General features: G+C 70.0%; 1 protein-coding gene across 1 annotated transcript in view; it reads left to right on the top strand.

The window, feature by feature from the left end:
• The first annotated feature begins 811 nt into the window (after positions 1-811).
• Positions 812-11,080, top strand: part of TMEM132B (transmembrane protein 132B) — a 94,192-nt gene continuing 83,923 nt past the window's right edge. The window contains exon 1 of the mRNA XM_055147619.1: positions 812-1,088. Within this exon, the coding sequence (XP_055003594.1) occupies positions 1,019-1,088 (70 nt within the window). The 5' untranslated portion in view covers positions 812-1,018. The remainder of the gene's footprint in view (positions 1,089-11,080) is intronic.

The raw sequence follows: 11,080 nt of genomic DNA, 5'->3' as shown, positions 1-11,080 counted from the left end.
CTTGGAGTGGACGCTGCTGCCTGGGCAGAAACGCCCTCTCCACTGCCGGCCCCTGGCCTCGCCCTTTCTCCCGCCGGCTCACGAGCCTGTCCGTTCTGGAGGGGGACTGTCGGTGCGGGGAGGCGCAGGCCTTGGAGACGGTAACGCGGGGGAGCGGACAGACACCGCCTCCGCCCAGGGCCTCCAGCGGGCACCGCGGGGCTTGGCGTCCAGACGGCAGGAGGCTCCCGGCCCGCAGGCCGCCCGGGTGGACAGGGCCCAGCCCCAGGGCTCAGCCGGGACTCAGAGACGCAGGCGCTCCCGAGCCCCCGTCTGCTCCCCAGGTGACCGTTTCCGGAGATGTGACCCACTTTGTCAGGGACAGCCGGCCACTGGGGTGGGGGCACGGGCCGGAGTGGGCGTGGGGGACACCGGGGAGCCTCTGAGCTCCGATCCCAGAGTCCGCGCCCCCCGGGCCCGCCCCCGGGGGCGGAAAAGCCCCTCCCCCCGCCTCCGCAGGACCCCCGCGCGCCCTCCGGGAAACCGGGACCCTCTCTCAGCCGGTGCGCCTCCGACGGCGCCGTGGGGGTGTCTCGGGACCCCCGCGCCCTCGGCGCCGCCACTGCCCGGGACCCCCGACCCGGGCGCACCCCCGGCGGCGCGCGCCCCGCTCCGCGTGCGCCCCGGCCCGGCCCGCCCCGTCCGCGCGCGCCGCCCGCCCCGCGCCCCGCCCGCGCCGCCGCCGCCGCCTCCCGCGCCGCCGCCGCCTCCGCCTCCCGCGCGGCGCCCGCTCGGGCTCGGCTCGGCCGGCAGCGGGGCGGCGGGATGGGCCGGGCGCGGGGCCGCGGGGGCCGCGCGACTCGGGCCAAGTGCGGGGCGGCGGGCGAGGGCGCGCGGCGCTGAGCGCGGCCCGGGCGGGGGAGCGCGCGGAGGCCGCCGAGGAAGCGCCGCGTCTCCGGAGCCGCGACATGCCGGGCGCTCGCGCCTAGCGCCGGGCCCGCCGGCGACCGAGCCCCCCGCGCCCCCCGCGCCCAGGACCATGCGGGCCCCGCGCCGGGCGCCGCCGCCGCTCGGGCTCCTGCTGGCGCTCACGGCGCTCCCGTGCCCAGGTAACGCGCCCCCGCCGCGGCCCCGGCCCCCCGCGCGCAAACTTCCTCCCCCGGGCCCCGGGCGGGCGGGGGGCACCCTGGGACCTGGGGCCCGGCCCGGCGCCCCCTCCCCGCGCTCCTTCCCGGGCGCGCGGGGGCCGGGAGCCGGGTGCGCTCGGCCTCCCGGGAAAGGGGGGAGCGCGCCCCCGTGCCCCTCCCCGCCGCGCGCGGGGCCTCGGCGCCCCCCGCCCCCACCCCGGGCCCGGCCGTGGCGGCGAGTCCGCGGGCCCCTTCTCGGGCTTTCGCGGTGCCCCCGACCCTTGCCCGCGTGCCGGGACCCCCGCCCAGAGGTCACGGTGGGCCCCGCGGGACAGGCTGGGCCGCAGCCCCTCCCTGCCGGCGCCCCCTCTGCGGCGCCCCCTGCGCCGCGCCCGGCCCCCACTCCCCGGCGCCCCTCTCGGACGCCCGAGCCCCCCGCGCCGCCGCCCCGGCAGGGAGATGCCCGCCCGGCTCTCGGCGGGCAGCTGTGGCCGCAGAGCGCTGGAGTTTGGGCACTGCCGGCCGCGCCTGGCGACGTGTGGGTCCTGGAGGCTGCGGCCTCCCCGCCTCCCGGGGCCCCGCGCCCCCTCCCCGGCTCGGCTCCCCCAGCCCCTGGGAGCCCGCGCCCGCGCCGGCCGCGTCAGGCGAATCCTCCTCCTGCTGACAAACAAGCCGCGCTGACACCGGGATGCACCAGGACGCCGCAACTTTAACTTTTCAGCCCGGCCTGCGGGAGGCTGGGGCTGCGCCTTCCCGGCCGCGCGTGTGCGGGGAAAAGTAAACACCCGCGTCCTGCGCGAGGCCCGGAGTGACCCCAGCGAGTGCCCAGCCCCGGCCGGGAGACTGTCTTATCGCCGCGGCCATCGGCGCGCGCAGCCTGGAGCGGCGGCGGCGGGCGGGCTGTGGCCGGCTGGACCGAGTCCGCGGTGCTAATGAGCTGTCAGAGGGCGGGGGGGGCGAGGGGCCGAGCCCGGGGCCCTCCCCGCCGGGGCGCAGCAGCCCCTGCCCTGGCCAGCCCGGCTGGGGCTAGCCGGTCCCCCCCCGGAGGTCAGCTCAGCGCCTGCTGGGAACGCTCGGGAGCGGCCGGCGCCTCCCAGAGCAGGCCGGTGCCTTCCCTAGCAACGGGCGGCCGAGCGCCAGGCGGGGGGTGGGGGCAGGTGCGCGCCCCACCTGCTGCTCCCCTCCTGCCCTGCCCCGGGCAGCTGGCCGGGCAGGGTGCGGCCCGCGCGGCAGGCCCGGCCGTGGGTGCCTGACTCCCCCGGGCCCGCGGCGTCTCCCGCCGGTGGATAACTCTATATTTAGCACCGGTTAGGGAGCTGGAGCAGAAAACAGGCGGAATTCCTCAAAGATACTTAGCTGCCTGCCGGTGGTCGGCGCCTGGGCTCCCGCCGCAGCCCCGCGGCCTCCGGGGAGGGCCGGGGTCGGGGACGCGCCGCCCGCGGCCTCCCCCGCCGGCGGGGGCGCTGCCATGGAAGTGCGGTGGGCGGCTGTCTCAGCTCAGGCGCTGACATATGGGAGCGCTGGCGCGCGAGGCAGCACGTTCCCGCGGGCTGGGCCCAGGATCCAGGCCACGGCGCTCGGTGGCGGTGCAGACGCAGCCCCGCCCGGGGTCGCAGGGTGAAGGCTGGGTGCGGTGGCCCCCGCAGCCCCGGCAGGGCGGTGGGAGAGGCCGGGGCGCGCCTGGTGTCTGGTGTTGCCCCTGGTGGCGGCTGGCCGTGGTATGTGACTGCGCCGCCCCCCCCTGGGGCTGCCCAGCCGGGTCCCTGGTTCCCGGTGTAAGTCACGGCCGTCCTCCCCGCGGCTTCTGCAAGAGCGGCGGGGGTGGGGGGGCGACAGTGGTTGCTGGAGGGTCTGGCGGGGGTCTGAGGGCCGCCGAGCCCATCCCGGCCCCACAGCCTGCCCTGCTGGGGGAGGCGGGAGTTGGGCGTTGCAGGCCTTGCTCCCAGGGTGGGCCCAGCTGTCTGCGCTGCAGGGCCCAGTTGCACCCCCCCACACTGTGCCTGGGGCGCTTGGGGAGGGCCTGGCAGAAACGGGGGGCTGGGGGGCTGCTCCCCGCTCTGGCTGCCCACGGGGACTCTCTGACCTTGTGCACAGGCCCTGCCCGCACCAGGGCTGCCCAGGCTGGTTGCTGAGCAGGGCCCAAGGGTGGCCAGAGAACAGGTGTCCACGCAGAGCCGGCCCGGGGCCAGCGCACAGCCCGAGGCGCCCCTACCCGGTGCCCGACACGCCGTGCCCTGGAGTGGGTGAGACACCCCGGGGGGGGCGGGCTCAGATGGGGTTTCCTGCTTGTTAGAAGGCGAATCCCCGGGTGCTGAGCCCGGTTTCTGGAACGGGGGTGGTCGCCCCTTTAAGCCGGCCCCTCCCCCCTCCCCAGCACCCCCACCCCAGCAAGCCTGTGATGCAAACCCAGCAATGAGCCCCAGGAATCCAACAGGCGGCTCTGTGGGCGCGGCTGGGTGTGGGAGGATGCAGGGGCGGCCTCGGGCACACAGATGTCCCCTGTACCTGCATCCCCAGCGTGTCCAGGGTCAGCGCAGCCTGCCAGTCCTCGTCTCAGCTTCCCGTATGCCGCTGGCAGGTTTTCGTGAGGTTCCTCCGTGGCTCACAGCAGCCTGGGGTGCGCCCATTTCTCAGATGGGGAAAGTCAGCAGAGGCCACGAGCCCTCGCGTGGAGGACCCGGGCCTGCCGTCTGGGGGTGACCCTCCCGCTCTGTCTTGACAGCACCAGGGCACAGGCACCGGATTTCCACATGGATGTGGGCAGCGCTCGAGGGCAGTGTTGGGTCTTTCTCCTTCAGGGGGGAATTTGGCCCCTCTAGACGCAACCCCAAGCGCGCACTTGGCGTTTGGGGGTGTTGGGCCTTGCAGAAGGGGTGGGCGTAAGACCCCGCCTCCCTTCACTGGCCCCAGCATTGTGGGGTGGCGGTGGTGGTGAGACTGGCTCTGGCTCTCAGGAAGCCCCAGACTCAGTTTCCCCTCTGCGCAGTGGACCCCGGGCCTCTCTGGTGCCGGGGGCTTTTGAGCTGCAGGCGTTTAGTTCTCAGAGTTGAGGCGAGTGCGGACTCCAGACTCTGGCTGGTTGGCGTTTGCGGGTCCGGGGTGGCCCCGGGGGAGTTGCCCCGCCCCCCCCCCCCCGACCTCTGTGTCTGCATGTGGGGAGGGGCTCGTGCTCGGGTCTTTTTCCAGCCCCCGCAGCTGCCCCCCCTTCACCGCTGGGCGTGGCCGGGGGCGTGGCGATGCCACTGGGGTGTGACAGGGCGTGGCCTGGGGCAAGCTGGATGTGTGGGGCGTGGCTGGGTTGCTGGGGGTGTGGCCGGGGCGTGATGGGGCGTGGCTAGGTGCAGCTGGGGGCGTGGCCTGGGTGTCCCCTCCCCAAAGCCCTGCCCCTCCCTGTCTCCCCTGGCCTTCCCCCAGTTTCCTCCCAGCATGCTCGGGAGCCGGTGACCCGGGGCCTTCCGTTAGGGGTTTGTTATGCTGGAGAGACGTGAAACGCCAGGCAGTTCAGTTCAGGCACACGACAGGCACTGCCAGGGAATGGCAGGAAGACTTCTTGGAGGAGGTGGCTGCAAGCTTAGCTGCAGCCTCAGGGATCCCAGCCCCTGGCACACACACGTGTGACACCGCCGGTCAGCGGGCATAGCCGGTGCTCTCCCGGGACTGAGCCAGGAGCTGGGGGGGGCGGGGCTGTCCTGTGGCCCAGGGCGGCAGGACACGTGTGGGGGAGCTGCCCGTCCCCCCAGCTGCCCACCCTCTGGGGGTCGTGCAGGCAGGCGCCCCTCCCCCGCCCCGAGGTAGTTACATAAACAATCAATAGGACCAATTTGATTTGCTGTATTTTATTACTGAGGGTGATGGAGTGTCTGGATCCGCCGGTGCCTCGGAGCCGGCGCCTTGCCAGCGCGAGTCGGAGTTAACCTGTTGGGGGCTTCGCCGCTTCCGCAGCAGGGGAGGCTCCGGGGTCGGGCCCTGGGGTGTGGACTCGGGCGGCAGTGCCCTCGGCTGCCCCTGCCTCGGATGGCAGGGAACCGCCGCCAGCCCCGCCTGCCCGCCCTCTGGCCGGCACCTGCCGCTGGGGGCTGCCTGCTCCCCGCCGCCGCGCAGGGACCCGGGTGCGGGCGGCGGTGACATGATCTCGCCAGGAACTGCTCCGTGTCGGGATCACCGTGGCATTGCCACTACCCCAGACGTGGTTTTCTTTTTTATTTTTGCATTTTGGGTCACACCCGGCGATGCACAGGGGTTACTCCTGGCTCTGCATCAGGAATTAATCCTGGCGGTGCTCAGGGGACCATATGGGATGCTGGGATTCGAACCCGGATTGGCCACGTGAAAGGCAAACACTCTACCCGCTGTGCTATCGCTCCAGCTCCTCCAGACGTGGTTTTCAAAGTGGCCTTATCGCAGCAGCTGGAGAGAGCACTCCTTGCACGCAGCTGACCCGGGTTTCATCCCTGTGCCCTCTAGGCCCCCTCTGAGCCCGAGCACTGCTGGGCGTGGCCCAGGACCCCCCTGGGTTAATAAAAGGAGAGGGGGGGCGGGGAGAGTGCTCTGGGAGGAGCGTGCAGGGAAGCTGCAGAGGGCCCCCAGGACGCCTGGGCTAGGGCCGGGGCTGGGCGGGCAGGTGAGGGGGTGGGGGGGTGCGAGTGGGGGCTGGGAAGCGTGAGGTGGGGTCAGCCTCAGGCAGCCCCGGTGTTTGCTCACCGGCCCATCTGTGCGCGCCAGTGACCTGCCTGATATGGCCACCGAGCCGGGTGCTGGGCGGTCAGCGTTGGTTGGCGTGTCCATGGACGCCTCCCAGTGGCCTGCAGGAAGGTCGGGATGGGGGGGGAGCCCCGCTTCCCTGTGGGGCACGGAGCCATTGTCCCGTGCCGCCGATGGCGGGGACGCGGGGCTTGCAGACCGTCGTGAGGCGGTCACACCGGTGTCACGGTACACAGCCAAGCCCACAGCTCGGCCAGGTGCGGGGACCATGGTCGTGGCTGGGGAAGCGCCACAGGGCCGAAGGCGGGAGGCCCACATGTTTTCTGCACACAGCAGTGACTGTGGTGACCCTGTGGTGGCCCAGCCCCTTCCCCCATCATCGTGTCTGCGTCCCAGTGAGCACAGCTGGGGGAGGTCGTGCTCTGAGCCACGGCTCTGCGGGAGCCCCTGCCGCTTGCCCCGTGCCTGATGCTGGGGGGGGGGGGGCTCGTTCACTGCAGGCAGGGGACACAGCACACTCCATTTAGTCCACACGTGGGAGGGAGGTTGTGTCAGCCAGGTTGCTTCCCCCACTGGACTCACATTTTAGGAGACAGGTCCATTGCAGCTGACCCCTGCACCCTTTAAATGGGCACCAGCAAACGAGGGTGCAGGGGCTAAGTCTGGCCCGCTCCTTGTTTGTGTAAATAAAGTTTTATTGCAACACAGCTGTGCCCACCTGTTTCCACCTTGCTCCTTACAAGGATGGGGGTGGGCGGTGCTGCCAGAGCCTCTCCCCTGCAGGGCCGAAATGGACGAGATCCCGGTTGCCCTTCCAGAGGCAAAGTCACCTTACTCGGCCAGCCTCTGTTGGCACGTGTTGGCGGAGAACAAATATCCCCTTTAATGTTAAAGTAATCATCCAGCTCCTCTGAAGGAGAAAGGTGGGTCTGCATCTCTTGGTTGACAAAGAAAACATTGATCAAACGCTGCCATCAGCTCAGCACTGCTTCTGAATGAGTGGGGTTTGGTAATTACAGTAGCATTTATGTAACATTTTAAAAATAGTCGCACATGTGTGTGAGGATGTATCCACTCTGGCGGAGCCGGGCGGCTCTCAGACCCTCCAGGAACTGCTGCTGGCGCCCCCAGCCCCTCTGTGGTGCCGTCCAGTGCTGCCCTGTGTGCCTTCCTGCTGGTCACTTAGGACAGGGCTTTGGCACCCTGTGCCTTGCCCACTCAGGACCCCTGTGAGCCCGAGACGCAGAGACCCCTGGGTCAGGCGTGGTCGGTTTGGAAGCATCTTTGGTTGTTTGTGTTCCGAAGTCCTGCGGGGCCACGCCAGGCCGCCCCGGGGGGCTTGGGAAACCGGGTGTGACCCGGGGTGCGACTGCCGCAGGCAGCTGTCTGAGGGCTGGGCCGTTCCCTGTCCGTGGTGGCCCCTCTCCCGTGGACCACACCTGGCGGTGCTCAGGGTCTCCTGGCCGGGACGGAACCGGGTCAGTTGTGCACGGGAGGTGCCCAGCCGCTGTGCCGTCTCTGCGCCCGTAGTTTGATTCTTGATCACCATTCAGCGCCGTTACTCGCACACGCGCCCACGCCCCTCACCACCACCCAGACTGACACACAACCCTCACACATGTCTCACGCTCACACCCCCCGCATGCACTCATAGCCCTCACTCACCCTCACATCTCACACTCATGTTTCTCCCACACACCCTGCACTCACACACCCCTCGCACCCCTCACACTCACACCCCTCACACTCCCACACACTCACACCTTTACACACCCTCACACCCACCCACCCACACACACACTCCTACTGCCCCGTCTATACTGTTGTGTGGTTTTATTGGGGTGCGGGAGGGGTGGTTGCCCACGGGGGAGAATTCGGGGGCGCTGGGGAGGCTGAGCGGGGGGCAGTGGCAGGGAGCCCGGAAATGCTCTGGCCACTCCGGACCTGCACCTGCTGCCACGCGCTGTGCCCGGGACAGCCACTCGCGCCTGCAGTGTCTGGCGCCCGTGGGGCGGGAGCTGGGGACAGAGCGCGGGAAAGGGGCCGCCTGGGGCCTGTGAAGGCATGCGTGAGCACACGTGTGTGCGTGCTCCCAAGGGGACGGCCTAGGAACCCTGTTTCTCGGGGTGCAGGGGGAGAGGTGGAGGCGGCCTGGGGCCCTTTTCCTCCAGCACTCGGGGCCACTGGCAGCAGTGGGCGCCATCCCCGGCCACGCAGATGCTGACGGGGCTGCAGCCGTGAGACCCGCCTCGTCCCTGGCGCCCGTGTCCGTGCAGGGCCGGCTCCGTCCCTCGTCCGTGGCGCCCGTGTCCGTGCAGGGCCGGCTCCGCCCTTCCTCCGTGGCGCCCGTGTCCGTGCAGGGCCGGCTCCGCCCTTCCTCCGTGGCGCCCGTGTCCGTGCAGGGCCGGCTCCGCCCTTCCTCCGTGGCGCCCGTGTCCGTGCAGGGCCGGCTCCGTCCCTCGTCCGTGGCGCCCGTGTCCGTGCAGGGCCGGCTCCGCCCTTCCTCCGTGGCGCCCGTGTCCGTGCAGGGCCGGCTCCGCCCTTCCTCCGTGGCGCCCGTGTCCGTGCAGGGCCGGCTCCGTCCCTCGCCCGTGGCGCCCGTGTCCGTGCAGGGCCGGCTCCGTGTTTCCAGGTGCTGGGGGTCTCCCAGGCCGGGCCCACCCAGAGACCCTCTGCCTGGGCCGCGGCACTTCCCCGCGCACAGAAAGATTAGCCACGGCCCGTGGCGTCCATCCGGAACGCGGACAGGCCGGGTCAGCATCACGCTGCCGGGAGGGTCAGCGGGGTGGGGAGATGCGGGACGGAGCCTGACGCTCCCCCAGACCGAGGGCCGCTGTTGCCCCGGGTCCGAGCGTGCCGGGGCGCTTGGCCAGACTCCAGATGCGGAGGGGTCCCGCAGCAGACGCGCCCTTGGCCCTCCCGCCCCTGCCCGCCGCCCTCCCCGGACCCGGTGTCTGCGCTCTTGCCCCCCAAGTCCCACGCGTTTCCTGAGGGGGGGCTCTGCTCCCGGGTTTTGGAGCTCCGTGTTCTGGGTGTGGCTGACTTTCTGTCGACCCGCCTCCACGGGGGCTCCTGACCAATCAGAGAAACACCTTTCTGGGGGTCCTCAGGGGTTGGCTCAGGACTGAGCATGTGACCCACGCCGGGCCAATGAGGGCCAGGCGTGGCCAGCGGGGCGGGGCCTGCGCTGAGCCTGGGCCAGGGGCTCCCACGTGGCTTGGGTCCGGCTCCTCCCCGAGTGGCCTCTGCAGGGGCAGGCGCCCAGCGACCCTCTATCCCGGCACAGGCAGCCCCCCACTGCCCCGTCCCTGCCCATCCCGGGGCTGTGAGCAGAGGCCCAGGGCCGGAGCTTGGGCACGGTGTGGGGTGGGCCCCGCCAGCTGTCCTCAGCTCGGGGCCTGAGCGCGGGCTCGCCCAGGACCTACCCGCTGGACTCGGCCCTCCCGCCCGGACCGTGGGCTGGGGTCCGCCCTCGCGAGCAGAGGCCGCCTGGCCAGTCCGCGGGGCCACCTTCTCCGAGGCTACCCACTCCCGTTCTGGGGGCGGGGCCGAGAGGGGCCGTGTCCGGGTGTCCGCCGCCGCTGACCACGTGGGGCGCCCTCTGCCCTGCTCTGTCCCTGCTGCTGACCACGTGGGGCGCCCTCTGCCCTGCTCTGTCTCTGCTGCTGACCACGCGGGGCGCCCTCCGCGCTGCTGACCCCGCTGACCACGCGGGGCGCCCTCTGTGCTGCTGACCCCCCTGACCACGCGAGGCGCCCTCTGTGCTGCTGACCCTACTGACCACGCGGGGTCCCCTACACGCTGCTCTGTCCACGCGGGCCACCCTCCCGCGCTGTCCTCCGCCGATCGCGGCGAGAGGCCCCTCTTCGCCCCCTGCCGACAGTCAGGAGCGTCACTGGACGTCGCGGCGCCTGCACCTGGGGGCCGGGGCCTGACCTGGCGCCGGGCGGCGTGGCCGGCGCCCCCTAGCGGCAGCGCGCGGAGCGCCGAGCCCGTCCTGCTTGTCCTGTCTGGGGCACTGTGCAGGGCACTGTCCAGGGGCCGGGCAGGGCCGGGCTTGGCGGGCGCCCTGGCCCCTTCCATGGCAACCCTACTGTCCGTGTACTCAGCACATTTCTTTCCAGAGGTGGGGCTTGAGCTTTTTATTCGTCTTAGGAATAGTGGATTTTTATCGCAGCTGTGGGTCTTTCTCTTTCTTTCTTTCTTTCTTTCTTTCTTTCTTTCTTTCTTTCTTTCTTTCTTTCTTTCTTTCTTTCTTTCTTTCTTTCTTTCTTTCTTTCTTTCTTTCTTTCTCCCTCTCTCCTTCTGGGACTTTATCACTTTATTCACAGAGCCGTTCATAATACAGCTGTGGGCATTCGGTGTCTGAGCACCAAGGCCACCTCCAGAGTGACCTTCCCTCAACCCATGTTCTCTCCCCCCAAAGCTGTCCTCTTAGCGAGCACAAAATGGTTTATCTTATATTGCTTGTTACAACTAAATGGCTAATGGAGGTATCAGAAATACTTCGGTTAAGGAGAATTTGGAGGATTCTCATATCTCAGCCTGGGGGTCACTCAGGTCGTCTGGGCGCTCGCCGAGCTGTCGGGCGCCACGCGAGCCGTCTCTGCTTGTCTCTCCTGTGGCTGCCCTGCTGCTCTCCGACCTAACTTGGTGTGTTCTACGGGGACACGAGTGCTGTAGAATCTGGAGACGTCACGTGGCCGCGTGTGAGGCTGCACGCTCCCGGAACTCCAGGACCCGGGGAATGGAGCAGACGAGTGTCCGAGTTTCCGTGGCGGTGGCTGGGGGAGGGCCCCAGCGTGAGCCCAGGCCGTGTGCCTGGTGTCTCTGTTGGCTTGGTGGCCCTGTAGAGCTTAGTTGTGAGCATCGAGTTGGGCTGTTGGCCTGGTGCCAGATGCTGAAGCTTCTGGAAGCACAGGGTGGGGTGGGGAGAGCTCCCCCACCCCCACGCCGGGAAGATCCCAGGGTTCTCAGCTCATCAGAGACACTTTAAAATGCTTTCAGCTCGGGGCTGGAGCGAGAGCACAGTGGGGAGGGCACTTCCCTTGCAAGCTAACCGGGGCTCGATCCCCACGTCCCATAGGGTCCCCCTGAACCTGCCAGGAGTGATCCCTGAGCGCGGAGCCAGGAGTCGGCCCCGAGCATCGCTGGGTGTGACCCGCCACATTGCTGGGCCTGGCCCTTCCCTAGAGGCCCGGCCAGAGTCGGGGGGGGGGGGTGTTTGCAGAGACTCTGCAGCGCAGACTCTGGGGAGAGACGGCTGCGGGCAG

Source organism: Sorex araneus, chromosome 9 (genome assembly GCF_027595985.1).
Source record: "Sorex araneus isolate mSorAra2 chromosome 9, mSorAra2.pri, whole genome shotgun sequence".
In the NCBI taxonomy this organism is placed as follows: Eukaryota; Metazoa; Chordata; class Mammalia; order Eulipotyphla; family Soricidae; genus Sorex; species Sorex araneus.
This window is presented reverse-complemented; position numbering and strand designations above follow the sequence as displayed.